This window comes from Xenopus laevis, chromosome 6L (assembly GCF_017654675.1).
Source record: "Xenopus laevis strain J_2021 chromosome 6L, Xenopus_laevis_v10.1, whole genome shotgun sequence".
In the NCBI taxonomy this organism is placed as follows: Eukaryota; Metazoa; Chordata; class Amphibia; order Anura; family Pipidae; genus Xenopus; species Xenopus laevis.
Window position 1 is genome coordinate 157,754,841 of NC_054381.1, and position 26,346 is coordinate 157,781,186.

The 26,346-nt window shown below is 43.1% G+C and overlaps 1 protein-coding gene across 1 annotated transcript in view; it reads right to left on the reverse strand.

Annotated features, from left to right (window-relative positions):
• Window positions 1-26,346, reverse strand: part of trappc9.L (trafficking protein particle complex subunit 9 L homeolog) — a gene marked incomplete at its 5' end in the record, with an annotated part of 331,258 nt that overhangs the window by 237,489 nt on the left and 67,423 nt on the right. Inside the window, 2 exon segments of the mRNA NM_001089879.1 lie at window positions 7,793-7,914; window positions 19,043-19,195. Coding sequence (NP_001083348.1) covers window positions 7,793-7,914; window positions 19,043-19,195 — 275 coding nt within the window.

The window sequence follows — 26,346 nt, forward strand, 5'->3', positions numbered from 1 at the left end:
CCCCTCTCTCTCTGCAACACCAGTCCCCTCTCTCTGCAACACCAGTCCCCTCTCTCTGCAACACCAGTCCTCTCTCTCTCCTGCAACACCCCCCTCAACGTCCCCTCTCTCTGCAACACCCAGTCCCCTCTCTCTGCAACACCAGTCCCCTCTCTCTCTGCAACACCAGTCCCCTCTCTCTGCAAACACCAGTCCCCTCTCTGCGCAACACCAGTCCCCTCTCTGCGCAACACCAGTCCCCTCTCTCTGCAACACCAGTCCCCTCTCTCTGCAACACCAGTCCCCTCTCTGCGCACACCAGTCCCTCTCTCTGCAACACCAGTCCCCTCTCTCTGCAACACCAGTCCCCTCTCTGCGCAACACCAGTCCCCTCTCTCTGCAACACCAGTCCCCTCTCTCTGCAACACCAGTCCCCTCTCTCTGCAACACCAGTCCCCTCTCTGCGCAACACCAGTCCCCTCTCTGCGCAACACCAGTCCCCTCTCTCTGCAACACCAGTCCCCTCTCTCTGCAACACCAGTCCCCTCTCTGCGCAACACCAGTCCCCTCTCTCTGCAACACCAGTCCCCTCTCTGCGCAACACCAGTCCCCTCTCTCTGCAACACCAGTCCCCTCTCTCTGCAACACCAGTCCCCTCTCTCTGCAACACCAGTCCCCTCTCTCTGCAACACCAGTCCCCTCTCTCTGCAACACCAGTCCCCTCTCTGCTCAACACCAGTCCCCTCTCTCTGCAACACCAGTCCCCTCTCTGCAACACCAGTCCCCTCTCTGCAACACCAGTCCCCTCTCTCTGCAACACCAGTCCCCTCTCTCTGCAACACCAGTCCCCTCTCTGCGCAACACCAGTCCCCTCTCTCTGCAACACCAGTCCCCTCTCTCTGCAACACCAGTCCCCTCTCTGCGCAACACCAGTCCCCTCTCTCTGCAACACCAGTCCCCTCTCTCTGCAACACCAGTTCCCTCTCTCTGCAACACCAGTCCCCTCTCTCTGCAACACCAGTCCCCTCTCTCTGCAACACCAGTCCCCTCTCTGCGCAACACCAGTCCCCTCTCTCTGCAACACCAGTCCCCTCTCTCTGCAACACCAGTTCCCTCTCTCTGCAACACCAGTCCCCTCTCTCTGCAACACCAGTCCCCTCTCTCTGCAACACCAGTCCCCTCTCTCTGCAACACCAGTCCCCTCTCTCTGCAACACCAGTTCCCTCAAGGATCCCATACCTGTACCAAATGAATGTCAATACTTTCTCTAAATAACAACAAAGGGAAACAAATACAGACTTCTCACTAAGTCACTAGAGCTTCTGTAGAAGTGAAAGCACAATGTGCTCAATGTAAAATTTGGGAGACATGACATGGGCAGATGATGTCAGTGCCAAGTATGTGCTCAGAACACAAACTCAGAAACATATGGGCACCAAAGTGTTGTCAATAAATATTTCATTAAGACAGGCTGCCAATCAGATTGTCAGCTCCCTCGGCTGTGTTTAGAGCAGATGGCAGAGCTGTGTACTTGGGAAGGGTTGTGATGAAACGAATGCACGGGCCAGGGAATGTCAAGAGAGATTTACATGAACACGTCAGCTGCTGGCAGACCTCCATTCCCCATACCTGGGGGCCTCACCTCCAGCCGGCTCCCAAATTCCTGTTTTAGCCTCTGACATGTGACTGATAACCTCAGAATTAATTTCTATAATGGGAAAGAAAATGATTTGCTCTAAGAAATAGAGTATGATGATTGGGCAGCAGATAGGCATGTGATGTATGCACCCGCCTCCCCACTAATCATCACTTTCTAATCACTATTGTAATCATCATAGTAATCATACCTACCAACATTTTGGAAATAGAAAGAGGGACAAATACACATGGCGTATTTTTTGGCCACGTCTTTTTCAGCAACCAGATGGCTGAAATTGCAAACTGGAGAACTGATGAATAAAAAGCTAAATAACTCAAAAACCACAAATAATAAAAAATGAAATCTAATTGCAAATTGTCTCAGAATATCCCTCTACATCATACTAAATGTTAACTCAAAGGTGAACAACCCCTGTAAGGGACATGGAGGGACCTGAACAGTCCCAAAGCCAAGCAGGTTGTATAAGGCTCTTATGGGTCACTGTTACTTGCCTGGATTATTAGGATTAATGTTGTTTCTTAAGGGAATAGGCAGAAGGGATGTTTTGGAGCAGTTTTTAGCTTTGCAGAAGGGGAACAAATTGAACCCCAATTAAAGTGAAAATAAATTGCACCAGGTCACGTGACTGGGGTTTATACTGTAGTGCTGTATTTCTGTATTACTGTATCCTACACACAGAATATCTGCATCAGCCCTACTGTACGTGAATATATGCAGCATTTGTAATTCAATATATTGAGAGAAGGGGAGGAAGGGTTAATGCTGTCAGTCGGCTGCAATGGGGGAGTGATTAGAAAGGGTTAAAGTGAGTTTGGGCAGAATGGCAGTGTACAAGAAGGTTTTAGAGTCCTTTCTCCTATGCCGATGTGATGATTGTCTCGGCAAGATTATGTAAGAGCTGCTAAATGCTGAGGAGCCAAACACGGGCACATTAGGATGGTCAGTTTCACTCTGTATAAACTCCAGTGTCCCCCGGGGGCTCAGCAGACTGAATGTCAATGGATGGCTCTGAGGAAAGAAGGGGACACTCACCAGGCACTGACAAACTAGTCTTGTGTGTGTATGTGTCCTTGTGTGTGTGCCCCTCTGTATGTGCGTGTGTGCCTGTGCCCCTCTGTGTGTGTGTGTGTTTGTGTGTGTGCCTGTGCCCCTGTGTGTGTGTCCCTGTGTGTGTGTGTGTGTCCCTGTGTGTGTGTGTGTGTGTGTGCCCCTCTGTGTGTGTGTGTCCCTCTGTGTGTGTGTGCCTGTGTCCCTGTGTGTGTGTGTGTGTGTGTGTGCCTGTGTCCCTGTGTGTGTGTGTGTGTGTGTGTGCCTGTGCCCGTGTGTGTGTGTGTGTGTCCCTGTGTGTGTGTGTGTGCCTGTGTGTGTGTGTGTGTGTGTCCCTGTGTGTGTGTGTGTGCCCGTGTGTGTGTGTGCCTGTGTCCCTGTGTGTGTGTGTGTGTGTGTGTGTGTGCCTGTGCCCGTGTGTGTGTGCCTGTGTGTGTGTGTGTGTCCCTGTGTGTGTGTGTGTGTGTGTGTGCCTGTGCCTGTGTGTGTGTGTCCCTGTGTGTGTGTGTGTGTGTGTGTGCCCGTGTGTGTGTGTGTGTGCCTGTGCCCGTGTGTGCCCATGTGTGTGTGTGTGTGTGCCCCTCTGTGTGTGTGTGTGTGTATGTGTGTGTGCCCCTCTGTGTGTGTGTGTCCCTCTGTGTGTGTGTGCCTGTGTCCCTGTGTGTGTGTGTGTGCCCGTGTGTGTGTGCCTGTGCCCGTGTGTGTGTGTGTGTGTGTGTGTCCCTCTGTATGTGCGTGTGTGCTTGTGCCCCTCTGTGTGTGTGTGTGTGTCCCTCTGTGTGTGTGTGTGTGTGTGTCCCTCTGTGTGTGTGTGTGCCCCTCTGTGTGTGTGTGTGTGCCCCTCTGTGTGTGTGTGCCTGTGTGTGTGTGCGTGTCCCTCTGTGTGTGTGTGCGTGCCCCTCTGTGTGTGTGCGTGTGTGTGTGTGTGCCTGTGTGTGTGTGTGCCCGTGTGTGTGTGTGTGTGTGCCCGTGTGTGTGTGTGCCTGTGTGCCTGTGTCCCTGTGTGTGTGTGTGTGTGTGCCTGTGCCCGTGTGTGTGTGCCTGTGTGTGTGTGTGTGTGTCCCTGTGTGTGTGTGTGTGCCTGTGCCTGTGTGTGTGTGTGTGTGTCCCTGTGTGTGTGTGTGTGTGTGTGTGTGCCCGTGTGTGTGTGTGTGTGTGTGTGCCTGTGCCCGTGTGTGCCCATGTGTGCCCATGTGTGTGTGTGTGTGCCCCTCTGTGTGTGTGTGTGTGTATGTGCCCCTCTGTGTGTGTGTGTCCCTCTGTGTGTGTGTGCCTGTGTCCCTCTGTGTGTGCGTGTGTGCTTGTGCCCCTCTGTGTGTGTGTGTGTGTGTGTGTCCCTCTGTGTGTGTGTATGTGTGTGTGTGTGTGTGTCCCTCTGTGTGTGTGTGTGCCCCTCTGTGTGTGTGTGTGTGTGTGTGTGTGCCCCTCTGTGTGTGTGTGCCTGTGTGTGTGTGCGTGTGCGTGTGCGTGCCCCTCTGTGTGTGTGTGTGTGCCCCTCTGTGTGTGTGCGTGTGTGTGTGTGTGTGTGCCTGTGTGTGTGTGCGTGTGCGTGTGCGTGTGCGTGTGCGTCCCTCTGCAGCTTTACCTGGGGGGTCTGGGTAATAATTTGGAGCAGGAGGGAAAGATATGGATCAATGAACCAGAAGGTACAATTCAGCACAGACACTACTTTATGCTCTTGTAGCGACTGCCCTGATTTATTTGCAGTATTGTCTGAAATCACATTCACAAATTCAGATTTGGATCATACACATCTATCAGATTCTCCGGTAACAAAAGCTGCTGAGTAGAAGGGACTGACAGTTGAAGTATTAAAGTAAGGAGTTGTGTATAATCCAAGGTTCATGTTCTCCCCTGTATCCACTCACACAATAAATCCTGACTCACCTATGAGCTTGTCAGAGTCAAAGCAAGTGACACTAATACACTTATTCCCGATGTGAGCTCTGCAGCTAATGCACTTACCCACCTTCTCTTACTATAGATAAACCCTCTGTTATGTTTTGGCTCCAGATCACTACACCCTGGCAGCCAGGAGACCCCCAGATACATTGAAATAGTTCTAGGCCCTATCACTACCCTGCACACGGACTGAGATCCCCCCATAAGATGTACTGGTACCTCTGGATGCAGTGAAGTCAGGCAAGAAAGGGGTCAGGGGAATCACTGGACTTAAGAGCCAAGTTAATAATACTCTTCATACTCTATCACTACCAACCTTCATACCCTCATACTGTACTGTCTAAGGGAACCAATATGGCACCTCCCTCCTCCCATATGTACAAATACAAATATACAGAGAAGGAATGTTCTGGGCACACAATAAGCTATACCCTCATACTGTACTGTCTAAGGGAATCAATATGGCACCTCCCTCCTCCCATATGTATAAATACAAATATACAGAGAAGGAATGTTCTGGGCACACAATAAGCTATACCCTCATACTGTACTAAGGGAATCAATATGGCACCTCCCTCCTCCCATATGTATAAATACAAATATACAGAGAAGGAATGTTCTGGGCACACAATAAGCTATACCCTCATACTGTACTGTCTAAGGGAATCAATATGGCACCTCCCTCCTCCCATATGTATAAATACAAATATACAGAGAAGGAATGTTCTGGGCACACAATAAGCTATACCCTCATACTGTACTGTCTAAGGGAATCAATATGGCACCTCCCTCCTCCCATATGTATAAATACAAATATACAGAGAAGGAATGTTCTGGGCACACAATAAGCTATACCCTCATACTGTACTGTCTAAGGGAATCAATATGGCACCTCCTCCTCCCATATGTATAAATACAAATATACAGAGAAGGAATGTTCTGGGCACACAATAAGCTATACCCTCATACTGTACTGTCTAAGGGAATCACAATGGCACCTCCTCCTCCCATATGTATAAATACAAATATACAGAGAAGGAATGTTCTGGGCACACAATAAGCTATACCCTCATACTGTACTGTCTAAGGGAATCAATATGGCACCTCCTCCTCCCATATGTATAAATACAAATATACAGAGAAGGAATGTTCTGGGCACACAATAAGCTATACCCTCATACTGTACTGTCTAAGGGAATCAATATGGCACCTCCTCCTCCCATATGTATAAATACAAATATACAGAGAGGGAATGTTCTGGGCAGACAATAATCTATAACCTCATACTGTACTGTAAATAAATTCTAAAACTGCATTTGTCGGAGGCAGAACTGGAATGATTTATCGTTGTGTCGCTAACAGAATATTTAATAAGCATCAATGCAGCACAAAAAAAGAATTGAAATGCCAAAAATAAGCATTTGAGATTCACATGCAAAGCCTGACACTAAAGCTCCCAGCTGCTTCCCATTATATGGAGCTCGTGTGGCACAAAATTATTCCCAGTGCCCGTCTCATAGGACACCCTCCCGACTCTTGTGAAATCCCAGAGTGACGGCTCCAGTGTATCAGACGGAGCTGCTGCAATGGTCACAGTCACACACAGGAGGTGCAAGTGCAACTAGAGTGAAATGAACTTGTCATATGAATAATAAGGCCTTCAAATTTTATTTTTTGTCCTGAAAATTAGTAGGAGGAATGTTGTTGTCAGAAGGAAAGTAGTGTGTGTGCTGTTATTCAAGGAGAAGTAAAAAATAAATCACTGGGGAGTAGCAATGTTACTCTCACCCCTCCACAAAAGCTAAAAAAAATGTAATAAAGGAGCCACTGTAAATTAACGGAGATACAGGATACAAGTCTGATAAGTGCACAGTGCTGGCTGGGATGTGAGGGAAGAGGAGGATTTTATTTACTAGCCGTCAGGTGAAACTGCCACATCAGTGCGGCATGCCAGATCAATGAGGAAAATAACACATACATTAAAGTAATAGTAAGACAAAAAATTAAAATGTTTTAAAATAATTCAAATATAATGTACTGTTGCTCTGCACTGGTAAAACTGGTGTGTTTGCTTCAGAAACACTACTATAGTTTATATAAATTGCTGTGTAGAAATGAGGGCAGCCATTCAAGCACAGGATACACAGTAGATAACAGATAAGTACTACTATAGTTTATATAAATTGCTGTGTAGCAATAAGGGCAGCCATTCAAGCACAGGATACACAGTAGATAACAGATAAGTACTACTATAGTTTATATAAATTGCTGTGTAGCCATGGAGGCAGCCATTCAAGCACAGGATACACAGTAGATAACAGATCAGTACTACTATAGTTTATATAAACAAGCTGCTGTGTAGCCATGGGGGCAGCCATTCAAGCACAGGATACACAGTAGATAACAGATAAGTACTACTATAGTTTATATAAACAAGCTGCTGTGTAGCCATGGGGGCAGCCATTCAAGCACAGGATACGTCAATCTCTGGGCCAATCAGGGTTGGGAGCAGGTGGTCGGTACAGTGGGATATAAAGTGAAAGCTGCTGACGTCATGTACAGCCCCAGAGTGTGGCCTGGCTAATCCAAGTAAGTGCAGCACAACTGGGACCCCCTTAAGCCAAAACCCACTGGGCCTGGCATGACTGCCCCTCACCCCCAGATGGCAGCACTGATTATTTATAGCAAGCCAAGTAATGGGAGGGAATGCGTAACTACAAACATATTTTTTATTATGTATGGTTTCCCCCAGTCTGTTCTATGACTGCATTGTAACAACGTATAGCGCCGTGTATCTATGGTTCCAAACTATGTTGTTAATGGACACAATAAAGTGAGGGCATGTTACAAAGACAAAGCTAAAACCACGGAGCTCAGTACATATACTGGCGTTTTGATTGGCTGAAAAAAGCCAACCAATCAGGGGTTGGATTTTTTCAGGCAGCTGCAGGTAGAACAATGAATGCAACAATTTGATTGGTTGGCGTGGGTAACTGCCCACGGCCAAATCTGCCCAGTGTTGATAAATAACCCCCAATGTGTTACCATCCAATACGGAAAGTTATAAATATGCTTATAAATCCAGATTATTCTCCCTTTATATTGCTAAGGCAAAATGAAATATAATACTTATACTCAATATATGTGCAATTCCAACATTGCCTTTATGCAATGAATTTCTAGTCATTTGTTATATGTCGTTACCTTTACGTGGCTGAAATCGCTGCTCTTGCTGTCTGATTGGTTGACTGGTTTAGTCTCCACTCTGGGTTTGGAAACATGTCGGAAAGGGCTGGAAATCTGGAGGCCGCTGACGCTGATCCCGTCTGGAAGGGTAAAGACACAATGAGGGATAATGAGCAACTAATTCCTAATTATGAGAAACATCAGCATTAAAGGCAAAGTCTCTCAGGTTAATCCACCTACAAAGGACTAGTGTTGTAGAAATTCTTATGAATACAAAAGGTTTTCCTGTGCCTGAAAGCAGCATCTGTCGGTGCCTTGCTATTCTCTGCACTGCTGGTTGTGACTACATATACCACTGTAACAACTGCCAGCTCCCCTCCAGCCAAGACGCCACTTGCAGATTTCTATCATTCTCCTTTTTGGGTCAGTTCATCACTCAAGTATGCAGGGGCATTGTGGGTACCAGACTGAAGCGGATTTCCACAATATTGTTTCAGTGGTATGTGAAGTCAGTACCAGCAGTGCAGAGATTGGCCAAGGGGAAAATATACTGTAATAGAAATTACATTTACAAGTACAGTTAAACTTATTGAGAATGTGTAAGGTGTGGATATTGGGAAGCAGCTTAGAATTATATGTGTTTTTATTAGGCAAAATGTTATATTTGGGTTTATATCCCTTTTATAGCCATTATAGAGCAGCACCTTGAGTTGCTACCTGTAAGTCGAAGATTATATCTATAGTAATACCTAAAAACCCACGTGGAACTGCGCTCACCTTGCCTTAAAGGGGGTGTTCACCATTAAAGGAGAAGGAAAGTAATTTTACACTTGGGGGTGCCAATTGTTAGGTACCCCCAAATGATTGTATTTACTTACCAGCACTGGTCTGAGTTTATTCTAAATTACCCTAGCAACCATTAGGGATGCACCAAATTCAGGATTAGGTTTGGCATTTGGCCACGATTCGGCCATTTTAAGCAGGATTCGGCCGAATCCTCGTGCCTGGCTGAACTGAATAATTTTTATTTCCATGTCTGATATACATAAACAAATTAGGATATGTTTCGGTATTCGGCGGAATCTTTCATGAAGTAAAATAGTGGATTTGGTGCATCCCTAGCAACCACACACAGGGTCAGACTGGGCCGGCAGGAAACTGGGTAAAAACCTGGAGTGCCCGCTGAGCCAGACCCGCACCCGTCTACAGCCCACGCTGCCCCCCATATTGTTGGTAGCATTTGTTTTTGGATGGGGTCAGTGACCCCCATTTGAAAGTTGCTTAGAATTGACCGTTCTATAACATACTGAAAGTTAACTTGAAGGTAAACCACCCCTTTTATTGTAGCTGTCTGTGATTTTGCATCATGTGTATTTTCACAAATACGACGCAATTTCGCAGGACTGCATCGTTTGCACATGTGCAGGATTATTTAGGCGCCAACTGATGCAGCCACAGTGAGAATCCTAAAATAGCTTGATATTCTTTCCACTGTATCAATAGTAGGGATGCACTGAATCCAGGATTCGGTTTGGGATTCAGCCAGGATTCAGCCTTTTTCAGCAGGATTCGGATTCGGCCAAATCCTTCTGCCCGGCCAAATCGAATCAGAATCGGAGAGGGAATGGCATGACTTTTTGTCACAAAACAAGGAGTTAAAAAATGTTTACCATCCCTAATTTGCATATGCAAATTAGGATTTGGTTTGGTATTCGGCTGAATCTTTCGTGAAGGATTCGGGGGTTCGGCCGAATCCAAAATAGTGGATTCAGTGCATCCCTAATCAACAGGTCCACTTGTAATTGATCAGAACAGAATGGGAGGGTAATGGCGTTTCATGTCGGGTCCCTAAAAGATTGTATCCATTTATAGTACTTATTATATAGCTGCATTTGAAACTGCACTGCCGGTTCTGACTCCGGAAACAAATAAAAGTCAAACTTATTTTATACAAATTGTAGTCAAATTGCAGAAAAACACAATGAATTTTGTAAATCTGCCACCTGATATCTCATTATTTACAAAGAAGGCATGTTTATGGTGGTGTGCTTGGTACTACTCTAGTGGGTGGGGCCAGAGAATTCTAATGGCAGCTTTCAGGGGTTAATATATTTTTTTTCAGGTAGGATTTATTTCTTGTTAATGTTTTCCGACACTTAGTGGCGAGTTTCTGGACATGTATGTGACAGTGCGCACCTCCCTGAGAGACGGCGTGGAGCATTTGGTTGCATCAGAACAGAAATGTTGGGCTACTGGAATAGAAAGCTGACCAACCGCATAAATGAGACGTTGAGGAGGGAAAATGCTCCTCTCGTTGAGCTCAATAATAAAACATGAAATCTCTGAAAAACGACAAGAAAATGGAAATCCAACGCCTCATTGTTGAAAAAGATTTATTGAACATTCGCCAACGTTTCTACTCCCACGTGGGTCGGCGGTTTCTCAATAATGAAAGAAAAAACAAGTTCATCGGTTTATTGTTCTCGATCTGATATTAGGAAATACATGTTAGGGTTTTATGAAAGAAACAAATGGATATGAATCATTGAGGGGCTCTCAGTCCAACGTCAGACATTGCTTTACTCCCCAGCCCCAGTGAGTGAAGAAAATGAGATCCACGGGGAACAGCCTGGATGAACCATAGAGTGGAATATATATCATTTAAAGGGGAACTGAAAGTCCGAGTGTGATTATTTTTCTCAGATTCTACAGAAACGATGCCTGCCCACAGCCTTCCTCCAAACTTGCCATAGTCTTCCTTTTGTTTAATTATTCAGAGAAGGCTCGGCCATGAGGATGTAACAGGGTGCAGTTAGGGCCGTCACCACTTAAAAATAGCCAAAGATTGAAATCTTCAGGTTTAGCATTAGAGGAAACAACCATTAAAATTAACTCATGACTTGAGATCGCATAAAACTATGGCAGCATAGGTATTCCCTTGTACTAAGCACAATTCAGCAGGAACAGCCCCCTAAGTTTGCTCATAGTCTGTACAGAGAGATCCCATAAAACTATGGCAGCATAGGTATTCCCTGTACTAAGCACAATTCAGCAGGAACAGTCCCTAAGTTTGCTCATAGTCTGTACAGAGAGATCCCATAAAACTATGGCAGCATAGGTATTCCCTGTACTAAGCACAATTCAGCAGGAACAGACCCCTAAGTTTGCTCATAGTCTGTACAGAGAGATCCCATAAAACTATGGCAGCATAGGTATTCCCTGTAATAAGCACAATTCAGCAGGAACAGTCCCCTAAGTTTGCTCATAGTCTGTACAAAGAGATCCCATAAAACTATGGCAGCATAGGTATTCCCCTGTACTAAGCACAATTCAGCAGGAACAGCCCCTAAGTTTGCTCATAGTCTTGTACAGAGAGACCCCATTAAAACTATGCAGCATTAGGTATTCCCTGTATAAGGCACAATTTCAGCAGGATACAGTCCCCTAAGTTTTGCTCATAGTCCTGTACAGAGTAAGATCCCATAAACTATTGGCAGGCATAGGTATTCCCCCTGTACTAAGCACAATTCAGCCAGGAACAAGTCCCCTAAGTTTGCTCATAGTCTGGTACAGAGAGTATCCCATAAAACTATGGCAGCCATAGGTATTCCCCTGTACTAGAGCACAATTCGGGGCAGGAACAGTCCCTTAAGTTTTGCTCATAGTCCTGTTACAGAGAGATCCCATAAACTATGGCAGCATAGGTATTCCCTGTACTAAGCACAATTCAGGCATGGAACAGTCCCCTAAGTTTGCTCATAGTCTGTACAGAGAGATCCCATTGGCAGCATAGGTATTCCCTGTACCTAGGCAATTGCAGCAGGACCCCTTCCTGTACTAAGCACAATTCAGCAGGAAAATCTCCCAGACATGAAAAAGCCAAGTAAATAGTATGTTATATTGTACAGCAGATTTCATTTTAGCACCAGAAAGGAAATTAAGAAGTGCAAACCAACCTAAACCCCCACTAATGGCAAAGAGTTACCTGAACCATGTTCTTTTAGCAACCCCAAACCCATCCTTTTAACAACTGTCTTATGCTTTTAGAAATAGGAGTTGATTTTGGAGCATACACATATCTGATACGACTGTGTCCCTATGAGGAGGATAGGATTACTTCTCCCAACTCACCCATTCTGTATGTTTGCTTTTTTGTCTTTCCCCCTAGAGTAGCGCAGACACACAGGCTGGGATACGACACAAATGGAGTGTATGAAGTCTGACACCGCAGGTACAAATTGGCCTTTGTACAATGATCAAACATGGCCGATGAGCTTGTCAAGATCAAAGGCAACATCCCACCTGTTGTGTCTTATTCCTAACAACACTTCCATAACATTACCGCTAGAAAAGACATCTTGTAGCCGCCGGCAACTCTTTGTTGTGCGCCTCCGGGGCCACAGGGGTTAATAGAGGATCCTCAATTGCACCTAATTACCGGATCTGTCATTCCCGGCCAGAGAAATTTCCTTTATGTTTCTCACTCGCACTGTAAGGAACTAAAGCACATTAATATTATATTAATAATCAGACGAATTACAGGGGCCACCTGAAACACGAGGGCTGACGTCTGCCCGTGCTACATACATGTATTAATTGCAACATACATGTTTTTATTGCTATATACACATCTGCGGGGTTATGTAATAAAAGGCACTAAGGTCGCCAAACGAGCGGATCTTAACCAAATATGCCCATTAACGGCAGGGCGATATCGAGTGAATCCGAACGTTCACAATTCACAAAGCAGCGAATGGGCGCAGATGGGTTGCAGGGCCGCATCAACTAGCCGATGCCGTCCTGGATCGTAGAAAAAAATCTAATTTGACCACTCGATATGTGGCCGATTCTTGGCCTGATATACAGTAGATTGGGAGGACCCGTCAGGAGCCCCCCCACACGGGCAGATATAGCAGCAGGTCGTATTCACCTGTTTAAAAGCTGGGGGTTAGTATGTTTAGTACCTATAACCAGTATTAAAGGAAACATTTTGAGTAGAAAATAAGAACGTACCAATGCGTTATACTCACTTAGATATAGAAGAATTGTGCTTAATAATGATGTGTTTCAGGCTGATTTATTGAATATTTCTGCAAAAACCCTAATAACCCCTCCCTTCTCTTCCACTTTCTGTTCCCTGAATTCCCAGGCTGTGCAGGGGAGCCGGCGGCTCTTATCTCACTGTACTGTAGGACAGGAACCAATCAGCAGCTAGCAGGACCTGATAGGGAACTGAAGCCTCTCTTTGCTTGTGTGACTGCAGGGCTGTGATTGCCATACCCAGATCTAACCATTGATATTTTCTGCAAGCCAGCCTCTTTTTAGGTTTGTAATTTTTAATTTCCCTGAGCAAAATGAGACAATTTGTAGGTACAGGGGAAATGGCAAGGTCTTAACTTGCTCTTATTTAGTCCTTAAAGGGATCCTGTCATCGGAAAACGTGTTTTTTTTCAAAACACATCAGTTAATAGTGCTACTATTAGCAGAATTCTGCACTGAAATCCATTTCTCAAAAGAGCAAACAGTTTTTTTATATTCAATTTTGAAATCTGACATGGGGCTAGACATATTGTCAATTTCCCAGCTGCCCCCAGTCATGTGACTTGTGCCTGCACTTTAGGAGAGAAATGCTTTCTAGCAGGCTGCTGTTTTTCCTTCTCAATGTAACTGAATGTTACATGGGTTTTTACTATTGAGTGTTGTTCTTAGATATATCAGGCAGCTGTTATCTTGTGTTAGGGAGCTGCTATCTGGTTACCTTCCCATTGTTCTTTTGTTTGGCTGCTGGGAGGAAAAGGGAGGGGGTGATATCACTCCAACTTGCAGTACAGCAGTAAAGAGTAATTGAAGTTTATCAGAGCACAAGTCACATGACTTAAGGGCAGCTGGGAAATTGACAATATGTCTAGCCCCATGTCAGATTTCAAATTTGAATATAAAAAAATCTGTTTGCTCTATTGAGAAATGGATTTCAGTGCAGAATTCTGCTGGAGCAGCGCTATTAACGGATTCATTTTGGGGGGGGAAAAATCCCTTTAACTTTCAGCCAATTTCCTAAGTTTGCCATAACAATAAGAAATCACGGATCCCCTCAGGGTGGCTAACCTAAATGTGAACAGTAATGATGAGCAGACCAGAAATGTTCACCCTAACTCCAAAATAAACCCAACCCCACTGCTTGCAGAATACCAAATAGTGACCAAGTCCTCTTCTGCAGCATCTTCCCTCGAATGACTCATATATGGGTGTAATCAGTCACCAAAGTACTCAGTCAGTACTATGATATAACCAAATTGGAGGGGCTCTTTTTGAATTCTGACCTGCCACCTGCATCTGAGCCTTAATTTCTTGGCCTGAACCTTCCCAAAACACGGGTCCCTTGGGTTTCAGGGCAACCATCAGAAGTAGGCAGGGCTGGGTTTTGTCTAGCAGTAACAATTAGCAAAAAGACAAAGTCGTCCAGATACGTTGAGGTCTATGTCAAGACCTACGAAAAAAGGTATTTTCATTTCTTAAAGAGAAACTATCGCAAAAATGAAATTGCAACATTAGCTTCAGCATACTGAAATATGAAACTTTCTAAATACAATCAATTAAAAATTCACTATTAAGCTGGCCATAGATGTTGAGGTTTTTAAAAGATCAGATCCTGATCGAGAGACCACGATCTTCTCAGAACGATCGTACGAATTGACCATCAACTAAAAAGACCAATTTGCCAGGAAAACAAAGGGGAGCTGCCTGCCTGGCCCTGCAAACATAGAGAGATTGCACTGGGACCGACAAAGATTTTTTGACCTGGCCGATCAATTTCCTGACAGATGTCGGCCGAAAAATCGTAAGATGTACGATCATTCGAATCCCACTAACCGCACGATAATTTCGAAGGATTGTTCGGGCTTCCCTAAAATCGGTTGTGCAGCAAGAAGAATCGTCGTGTCTATGGGGAGCTTAACTCTCTCAGCATCTGTTTCTCCTCCTTCTGTTTTCATGCAGCAGTTGGATGTCAGATGAATGATCCAATATATCTTATAGGGGGGCTCCTTTTGCCTAGAAGATGTCATAGAGCTCACTATATTAAAATCACCAGACATCATGTCTCTCTACATGCAGAATTTGTGCAAAAGGCAGTTATTTTGTTAGATTTTATTTATTTTTTTAGTTTTGAGTATCCTGTAATTCATCTACTAGGAAAGGAAGCCCCCCTATAAGATATATTGGATCTAACTGTCAATGAATATCTGACACCCAACTGCTGCATGAAGTGAGAATGAAGAGAAACAGATGCTGAGAGAGGAATAGTGAATATAAACTTGATTATTTCAGAAACAATGCATCATTTTTTTTTTCTTTTTATTTCTCCATCTTCATGCATCATTTTTAATTGGTTTATGCAGAAAGTTTCTTAGATCACTATGAAGAAGCTTATATAAAATTTTCAGTTTTGTGACAGTTCCCCCTTAAATATGTAACGAAAAGCTGTCTATATTGGTCAGATTTGTGTCTAGAAACACAGATCATAGAAGATCACAGGCATGGCTTAAAATGTCCCAGTTTCTTCTTTTAAAATGTTGGGAGGGATGAGACCATCTACTCGGTGAGACTGCCCCAAATCGGTGAACAAAAAAGGGGGTGAGGTTTACAGAACAATGGGTGTGGCTTGGTTTCATGGGACATGGTATGGTGGGGGCATGGTCAAAAACATCTTTGTTTCATAATAGCAAAGCTGGGGGTTCCGTTACCATGGCGTTAGGTTTTGGAAGGCTATTGCCAATAAGTCACTTGTTTTATGCTTTTTGGCCCACCACTGTAACAAAAGAGTGGCTAGCAGACAGCTGTGCTCTCCAGACTTTTCATTGCGTCAGCACATTCATGTAGGAGTTCTATTTCGTACCATTTTTCTGTCCTCTGTATTATCTGCAATAATCTCCCTCTGAACTGAAGATTTGTGTTAATGAACTCGACTTGAAGGGAAAAAAAAGTCCAACTGTCGACTACAAAACTTCCACTCATTTCCTTTCTACCGAACTTTTTAAGAGATCCGCTATATAATAATTCCCATTATTTTTACCCTCTTCCAAATGCTAACACAAAGGAAATTTTACTTACAGTAGGAGACAGAAATCTATAACCTATACCATTTAACAAAAAAAAAAAAAATTAGCTTTTTAAAGACAAGAAAAGAAAAAGACCCCATTGCCGTCCTCGTTCTGCAAGATTCAGCAAATGCGCCGTTCATTTCAGCCGGCGAATAACGAGAGATGACAACCCCAGCGCTCACATGAACAACACATCAGACGAAAGAGAAATGTGGAGGAAAAATTGCTTTTTAAGTTTCATTTGTGCTCAATTTACAGACGCAGGACAGCGGAGCCAATGTAGGAGCGCGATTTTCTTCTTAGGGTTTATCAGCTGAAAGTCAGATTTATGCAGTAGACACATTAAAGGGTTTAATAAGTGCGGTTTATCATTCCAGCGGCAGAATGAGAATGGCGTGACGGTGGAAAGAAATTGGACGTGTATCTGCAAAGGTGTCATAAACAGGAGAGCATGTATATACATTATTAGAATTCAATTTCACATCAGAGTGGAAAGCGCAGCACATTCCAGATCATATCAGTTTAGGGTGATGAATAAAGCACCGGCATATGGATGAGTGGATAGAAAGCATATGGATATGGCAGTTGCAACGCTAAAAATCCCAGCATTCACAGCTGCTAAGGCAGCAAAACCACCCCCTGATCTGTCAGGTGCAATATCTTGGAATAAAGACAATCCCCAATATGTAATAAAAAGGCACTAAGTTTGCCCAGGGGTAGTAATCTATAGAAATTAATAAAATGCTTCCATTTAAATAGGGATGCAGAGAACCCACTATTTGGGATATGGTTGAATCCTTTGCGAAAGATTCAGCAGAATAACAAACGGAATCCTAATTTGCATAAGCATATTAGGGGTGGGAAAGGAAAAACTAGAAAAGATTATTTTACTTTCTTGTTTTAGTGATTTTCTCATCCTGCCCTTAATTTACATATGCAAATTAGGATTCGGAATCAGTTTGGCCAAATCCAAATCCAGCTGAAAAAGGCCGAATCCTGGATTTGGTGCAACCTTATTTTTAAACAGTAAATGCTACTTGCTGATTGGTTGCTACGGGTTACTGCTCCAGGGCAAACTTCGTACCTTTTATTACATAGGCCCGTGAATGCACTAGTGGCATGTTGTTTGTAGGAAGAAAATAAAGTTACATAAAATATTTACATTTCAATGTTAAAGGGGAACTATCGCGAAAATTAAATGTAATATAAGCTTCAGCATACTGAAATAAGAAACTATATAAATACGATCAATTAAATAGTCTGCATTTTTTCTGAAATAATCAAGTTTATTTTCACAATCCCTCTCTCAGCATCTTCTCCTTATTCTCTCTTCATTCCAGAGTTGGGTGTCAGATAAATAAATTTGGTTCAAGTGTGCTCCAAAAGCGGACCAGGCTCCTTGCAGCCCCGGGTACAAGCTGTACCCCCGTCCAGGGCAAACTCTGCATAAATCCAATGAAAACAGCAGCACTCCGGTATTATTGGCAAAAGTGAAAAACTTTACTTAAAGGGATACTGTCATGGGAAAAAAAATTTTTTCAAAAAGAATCAGTTAATAGTGCTGTTCCAGCAGAATTCTGCACTGAAATCCATTTCTCAAAAGAGCAAACAGATTTTTTTATATTCAGTTTTGAAATCTGACATGGGGCTAAACATTTTGTCAATTTCCCAGCTACCCCAAGTCATGTGACTTGTGCTCTGATAAACTTCAATCACTCTTTACTGCTGTACTGCAAGTTGGACACCCCCCTCTCCCTTTTCCCCCCCAGCAGCCAAACAAAAGAACAATGGGAAGGTTACCAGATAGCAGCTCCCTTACACAAGATAACAACTGCCTGGTAGATATAAGAACAACATTCAATAGTAAAATCCCATGTCCCACTGAGACACTTTCAGTTACATTGAGAAGGAAAAAAAGCAGCCTGCCAGAAAGCATTTCTCTCCTAAAGTGCTGGCACAAGTCACATGACCAGGGGCAGCTGGGAAATTGACAAAATATCTAGCCCCATGTCATATTTCAAAATTGAATTAAAAAAAATCTGTTTGCTCTTTTGAGAAATGGATTTCAGTGCAGAAGTCTGCTGGAGTAGCACTAGTAACTGATACGTTTTGAAAAAAACATGTTTTCTGATGACAGGATCCCTTTAAAGGAGAAGGAAAGGTTAAAACTAAGTAAGCCTTATCAGAAAGGTCCATCTAAATATACCAGTAAACCCCCAAAGAAGTGCTGCTCTGAGTCCCCTGTCAAAAGAAACACTGCATTTCTTTCCTTCTATTGTGTACTCATGGGCTTCTGTATCAGACTTCCTGCCTTCAGCTTAAACCTCATTGCCCTGGGCAAGAGCATGCTCAGTTTGCTCCTCTTCCCAACCCCCTCCCCTTTCTACTGTAATCTGATCCCAGAGCAGGGAGAGACTCAGGCAGGAAGTGATGTCACACCACATTAATACTGCAGCTGCTATCCTAAACAAACAGAGAGTTTCTAGAGCTTTTTACTCAGGTATGGTAAAACATTCTACAGAATAAATATAGCATTCTAGCTTGCACTATTGTAGCTAATCTATTGGCAATAAAATGCCTCCGTAGCTTTCCTTCTCCTTTAAACACATGTGGACACTGTTAATTAATGGCTTGATAAAGGGCCTGCGTAGCCCGAAACGTTGCCTAAGGCATTTTGAGTAAAGTTTTTCACTTTTGGCAATAATACCAGAGTGCTGCTGTTTTCTTTGGGTGTCAGATAAATGATCCAATATAACTTACAGGGAGGCTCCTTTTGCCTGGAAGATGTAGTAGAGGTCACTCTATTAAAATCACAAGACAATATGTCTCTCTACATGCAGGATTTGTGCAAAAGTCAGTTAGATTTTGTTTGTACTGGAATCAGTTATTTGAGTGAGCTCGAATACATCTGCTAGGAAAGGAGCCCCCCTATAAGATATATTGGATCTAACTGTCAATGAATATCTGATACCCAACTGCTGCATGAAGACAGAATGAAGAGAAACAGATGCTGAGAGAGGAATAGCGAAGATAAACTTGATTATTTCAGATACAGTGCATTATTTTTAATTGAATGTATCTAGAAGTTTTCTTAGTTCATTATGAGGAAGCTTATATTAAATTATTATTTTCCCAATTGTTCCCCTTTAAAGGTACAATAAGAACTTACCATCGCTGAGATCTTGCAGAAGGTTCTCTTGGCAGGAGAAGTCTAGCTTGACCTTGATGTAGACCGTTAAAGTGGCCGTATTTCCAGGTTTCAGAGGGAATTGGGACAGTGTCGGCTCTAGGTCCCAGCTCAGGAAGTCGCCGTAGAACTTTTCTGTAGAAGTAAAAGCAAATAAAGCCTTTAGCCGCGTTACCTAGTTTTGCGTTGGCCCATGTATAGATACAGCACATCTCATAGTTACTAAATATCAGGAGTGTCCAACTAGCTGCCCTTATGCTCTTGTAAATAATTGGAACAGCCACAGTGTGCCCTTATTATTCAAAAACAATCATATCTACCTCCCCAAATAAAAATACACCATTAGCTCCATTTGACAAGGCGAGACATTGACTTACAGTAATCAGTTATCCACTACCATAGACTTGTGTCCTGCATTCTCTTATTCCAATCTTCTATTTAAAGGAGAACTAAACCCTAAAAATGAATATAGCTAAAAATGCCATATTTTATATAGTGAACTTATTGCACGAGGCTAAAGTTCCAGCTTGTCAATAGCAGCAATGATCCAGGACTTCAAACTTGTCACAGGGGGTCACCATCTTGGAAAGTGTCTGTGACACTCACATGCTCAGTGGGCTCTGATTGGCTGTTGAGAAGCTAAGCTTAGGGCTCGTCACTAATTATCCAGCAGAAAATGAGCTTCCCTGGCTGTAATATAAGCTGATGCTACAGGTTTGCTGATTATTAAATTCTGATGCTAATTGCACTGATTTCTGTGCTGCCATGTAGTAATTATGTGTATTAATTACTAATCAGCCTTATATTGTGACATTTCTATTCTATGTGTACTGTATATTGTGAGTGGCTCCCTAAGCTCAGTAAGTGACAGCAGCACAGAGCATGTACAGTGAATCAGCAGAAAAGAAGATAGGGAGCTACTGGGGCATCTTTGGAGACACAGATCTTTACTGCTAAACGGCAGTGGTTGCCTTGGGCTGGTGCAGAAGCACAAAACATCCTGTACAACATTTCTACCAACTTCTTAAGTTAAGCTTTACTTCTCCTTTAAAGGAGAACAAAAGCCCCATCGATGTTAGGGCCCCCTAACCTACAAACCTTGTATTTATTGGGACAAAAATATCCCTATGCAGAGGTTTGAAGTTATTAACATTGGTAACCGTAAAATGAGCTGCTGAAAGGAAAAAAACGGATATTATATCATATAAATATTCTTGCAGATTGATTTGCAGCCTGTCATGGCCGAAGCTTTGTGGGCGAGTGAACAATGTGCCTGGAATTCAAAGCGGGTATAAAAGTTTTTTATAAAAACGATACATAGATACATAGGTACGAGATAGGTTTCTTCATTAAAGTAAAAATGGGATTTTATTTTTTTGCCCTTACATCCCCTTTAAAGCGGAATGACCCCTTTAAATATGCAAGCTAGGTTCCGATTATCTTGAGTGGGCAACAAAAAAAATGTGAAGATTTCGGTGCCTCTCTGGAGGGCACTAAGATAGGTTGGATGTCTTTTTTGTAGGCAGAATAAAAAGTCACTGGTAGTGTGATATCCCTCCATATATATTAGGGATGCACCGAATCCAGGATTCGGTTCGGGATTTGGCCTTTTTTTAGCAGGATTCGGATTCGGCCGAATCTTTCTGCCTGGCCGAACCAAATCCAAATCCTAATTTGGGGAGGGAAGTCGCATGACTTTTTGTCACAAAACAAGGAAGAAAAATATGTTTTCCCTTCCCACCGCTATTTTGCATATGCAAATTAGGATTTGGATTCGGTTCGGTATTCGACCGAATCTTTAGTGAAGGATTCGGCGGTTCAGCCGAATCCAAAATAGTGGATTCGGTGCATCCCTAATATATATACATATATAAATATGATCTATGGCAGTTAAAGGGTTAAAGCGACTGCCGCCGAGAAGTAGCAGCCAATATGAAGGCGTTACGGCTGAAGTCGCCACATTTGCTGCTGTTATTTTCTAGCAATATTACCAATTCTCCAGGCAGAATGTTACACTAATGTTTATCTTGTTTCTCTGGCACCCCTCAATCAGCTGAAACACGAGTCGAAAACCGCCGGGGGGAAAGGGGAAAAAATAATTGATGTTCTGTAGTCGCAGCAGCAGTGCGTGAGTTTAATGACAGCGCAATTTGTAGCCAGAGCAGTGTCAGACACAGCGTGAGGAAAAAGTCTGATTTTAGATTTACAATATCCGTTTTATCTGCAAACAGGGATGTAAACTACCCCCCAAAAAAAACTTTCAAAAACACGTTCCTTCTACATTTTCAATTATTTTATAGTGAATTGTTAAGTTATCTGTGACTGAAACCCTTTCTGCACTACTAGTTCTGACTCTTGAGTCAGCTCTGCATGCTTTCTCTCTTTCTAGCAGTGTCTCTCTCTCTCTCTTTCTGTTATTTGGACAAATACTGTATGCTCTGTTGGTAGGCAGGAGTCTGAATATATACAGTGGTGTGAAAAACTATTTGCCCCCTTCCTGATTTCTTATTCTTTTGCATGTTTGTCACACAAAATGTTTCTGATCATCAAACACATTTAACTATTAGTCAAAGATAACACAAGTAAACACAAAATGCAGTTTTTAAATGAGGGTTTTTATTACTTAGGGAGAAAAGAAATCCAAACCTGTGTGAAAAAGTAATTGCCCCCTGAACCTAATAACTGGTTGGGCCACCCTTAGCAGCAATAACTGCAATCAAGCGTTTGCGATAACTTGCAACGAGTCTTTTACAGAGCTCTGGAGGAATTTTGGCCCACTCATCTTTGCAGAATTGTTGTAATTCAGCTTTATTTGAGGGTTTTCTAGCATGAACCGCCTTTTTAAGGTCATGCCACAACATCTCAATAGGATTCAGGTCAGGACTTTGACTAGGCCACTCCAAAGTCTTCATTTTGTTTTTCTTCAGCCATTCAGAGGTGGATTTGCTGGTGTGTTTTGGGTCATTGTCCTGCTGCAGCACCCAAGATCGCTTCAGCTTGAGTTGACGAACAGATGGCCGGACATTCTCCTTCAGGATTTTTTGGTAGACAGTAGAATTCATGGTTCCATCTATCACAGCAAGTCTTCCAGGTCCTGAAGCAGCAAAACAACCCCAGACCATCACACTACCACCACCATATTTTACTGTTGGTATGATGTTCTTTTTCTGAAATGCTGTGTTACTTTACGCCAGATGTAACAGGACGCGCACCTTCCAAAAAGTTCAACTTTTGTCTCGTCGGTCCACAAGGTATTTTCCCAAAAGTCTTGGCAATCATTGAGATGTTTTTTAGCAAAATTGGAGACGAGCCTTAATGTTCTTTTTGCTTAAAAGTGGTTTGCGCCTTGGAAATCTGCCATGCAGGCCGTTTTTGCCCAGTCTCTTTCTTATGGTGGAGTCGTGAACACTGACCTTAATTGAGGCAAGTGAGGCCTGCAGTTCTTTAGATGTTGTCCTGGGGTCTTTTGTGGCCTCTCGGATGAGTTGTCTCTGCGCTCTTGGGGTCATTTTGGTCGGCCGGCCACTCCTGGGAAGGTTCACCACTGTTCCATGTTTTTGCCATTTGTGGATAATGGCTCTCACTGTGGTTCGCTGGAGTCCCAAAGCTTTAGAAATGGCTTTATAACCTTTGAAATTGAACTCAGGTGTGATAAACCACAGTTAAGTTATTTTTTAACAAGGGGGGCAATCACTTTTTCACACAGGCCCATGTAGATTTGGAGTTTTTTTTCTCCCTTAATAACGTAAACCTTCATTTAAAAACTGCATTTTGTGTTCAATTATGTTATCTTGGACTAATAGTTAACGTTTTTTGATGAGCAGAAACATTTAAGTGTGACAAACATGCAAAAGAATAAGAAATCAGGAAGGGGGCAAATAGTTTTTCACACCACTGTATATCTATATAGACAAATACAAGAGTCCTCTGCACTCAACCCATTATCAATATATTTAAAGGGATATTGTCATCGGAAAACATGTTTTTTTCAAATCGCATCAGTTAATAGTGCTACTCCAGCAGAATTCTGCACTGAAATCCATTTCTCAATTTCCCAGCTGCCCCTGGTCATGTGACTTGTGCCTGCACTTTAGGAGAGAAATGCTTTCTGGCAGGCTGCTGTTTTTCCTTCTCAATGTAACTGAATGTGTCTCAGTGAGACATGGGTTTTTACTATTGAGTGTTGTTCTTAGATCTACCAGGCAGCTGTTATCTTGTGTTAGGGAGCTGCTATCTGGTTACCTTCCCATTGTTCTTTTGTTTGGCTGCTGAGGAGGGAAAGGGAGGGGTTGATATCACTCCAACTTGCAGTACAGCAGTAAAGAGTGATTGAAGTTTATCAGAGCACAAGTCACATGACTTGGGGCAGCTGGGAAATTGACAATATGTCTAGCCCCATGTCAGATTTCAAAACTGAATATAAAAAAATCTGTTTGCTCTTTTGAGAAATGGATTTCAGTGCAGAATTCTGGAGCAGCACTATTAACTGATTCATTTTGAAAAAAAAAAATATATTTTCCCATGACCGTATCCCTTTAAGACAGAGACATTTTGTGCTACTGCTACTGAAAAATGCCTTACCCTTTAAACAACACAGGGATTGTTTGTCCATATATTACAATATATTTAAGCTGAACAACTACGTCAAAGTCATCCCATATCTGGCCAGTCCTACGCTTAATTTTATCTGATTCATTAAGAATTCTATTGCTTCATTATACATTTTACAAAGGGACTAAGTTTTACCTGCAACTTACTTGCTGCTTTCAAAGTAAAACTCCCAAACTTGGCTGCCCTTTTATTAGTGGGATCACCTGACTATAGCTGGGAAGGGCGGGAGTTACAACATGGAGCTGGTCACTGCTCCTGTATAAACTATAACAAACAAGGGAAAGTTGTGCTCATCACTAATATTTAAAACCATTAGGCGGGGGTGCAATGAGGCTGTGACCACAAAATACATATAGACAAATAGTGGTGAGCACAACTTTTCCTTGTTTTTACTTTGAAAGCAGCGAGTAAGTTGCAGGTAAAACTTAGTCCCTGTGTAAAATGTATAATGAAGCAATAGAATTCTTAATGAATCAGATAAAATTAAGCGTAGGACTGGCCAGATATGGGATGACTGTGACGTAGTTGCAGTGTCGGGCCAAGTCAGCTGGACGCCCTAGGCAACCTGGCTGACTACGTAGCCCCCTTCTCAAGCGTGCGCACACATGGCGAAGATTCCAGACTCAAGCGTGTGCATGCACGCGCATGACGTTGATACCGGAGCTGCTGCCGGCGGTGGGGGACACGAGTCAAAGCACAAGCGCATGTGTGCATTTGAGCGGCAGAGCGCAGGCACACACTAAAAAACAAGAGGAGCTGCTGAGATGTGAGACACAAGGGTCTGAGTTAGGGGAAGGCGATAGAAGAGGTACCTGCCTGGCGCCCCTCCACCTTTGCACCCTAGGCATGTGCCTCTTCTGCCTACCCCTATTTCCGGCTCTGCATAGTTGGGCAGCTTAATTATATTGCAATATATGGACAAACAATCCCTGTTTTATTTAAAGGGTAAGGCATTTTTAGTAGCTGTATGCACAAAATGTCTCTGTCTTAAATATATTGATAATGGGTTGAGTGCAGAATTGTCTCCCTGAATCAGTGGTACAGGCTGATACATTAGATAGGTACAAGGAAGGTTTGGATGCTTTATTCACCAGTAGCTCCTCCCAGCAGACAGGAGGGAGCCAATGAGATTAAAGGAGGGAAAGGGGTGTTACAGGGAGAGCTGGGAAGTGAATCAGGGGTACAGGCTGATACATTAGATAGGTATAAGAAGGGGTTGGATGGTGTTTAGCAAGTGAGGGAATACAGGGATATGGGAGATAGCTCATAGTACAAGTTGACCCAGGGATCATTTTAGAGTCAGGAAGGAATTTTTTCCCCCTCTGAGGCAAATAAGAGGCTTCAGATGGGGTTTTTTGCCTTCCTCTGGAGCAACTGGCAGTTAGGCAGTTTATATATAGACTTACCAACCGTAAGTCTATATATAACCTGCCTAACTGCAATTGTCTTTTTTCAACCTAACTAACTATGTTACTACTATGTTATAATGTTAAAGGGGAACTATCGCAAAAATTATAATTCAATATAAGCTTTATCACACCGAAATAAAAAACTTTTTAAATACAATCCATTAAATGTTCTGATTTGTGTCTGAAATAATGTTTATCTTCAGTATTCCTCTTTCAGTATCTGTTTCTCTTCATTCAGTCTTCATGCAGCAGTTGGGTGTCAGATATTCACTGACAGTTAGATCCAATATATCTTATAGGGGGGGCTCCTTTCCTAGCAGATGTATTAGAGCTCACTCAAATAACTGATATCAGTACAAACAAAATCTAACAAAATAACTGCCTTTTGCACAAATTCTCCATGTAGAGAGACATGATTTAGAGTCCTGTGCAGAACTATTTGTAAAACCAACACCCGGCCCGCAACCCGCATACTTACCCGCTTGGACCTGCTACCGACCCGCAAGTACCTTATCCACAACCCAATCCGCTGACCATCAAGAAACAGGAAGTGTGCCATCATTAGAAGTAGGCGTGATCAGAAAAAAAAAGGAGTAAAACAGGAAGTGCTCAGGAAAAAAGGAGTAAAACTCGCTATTTAGAAGACCCGCGACCCAACCCGCAAACCCGGAGAACCGCCGATCTGCGTCTAGGCCAGCTCGCAAAACTTCTACCTGCAACCTGCAGGGTACCGCAGTTGTTTGTGGGTAACCCGCAGGTAGCCGACCCGCTGTAGGACTTTAGCAGGATTTCTAGTGATTTTCATATAGTGAGCTCTAATACATCTTCTAGGCAAAAGGAGCCCCCCTATAAGATATATTGGATCTAACTGTCAGTGAATATCTGACACCCAACTGCTGCATGACGAGAGAATGAAGAGAAACAGATGCTGAGAGAGGAATAGTGAAGATAAACTTGATTATTTCAGAAACAATGCAGAATATTTCATTGATTGTATTTAGAAAACTTCTAATTTCAGTATGATGACGCTTATATTAAATTTTCATTTTCGTGATAGTTCCCCTTTTAAGGTTTTCGCAGAAGGGTACAGAAACAAGTCAAAGTCACATGTCGCTGCTTAAAGGACGAGCAGAGAGACGGAAGCCTGGGAAGGTGAGCTGTGCCTTTTATTGCTCCGACCAATGGCAGAAAATCAATATCCCATTTTTGCAGCAGAGCCACCCCCTGAGTTGGTAAAGTTTGTCATTACAGACACACGCTGGTCCC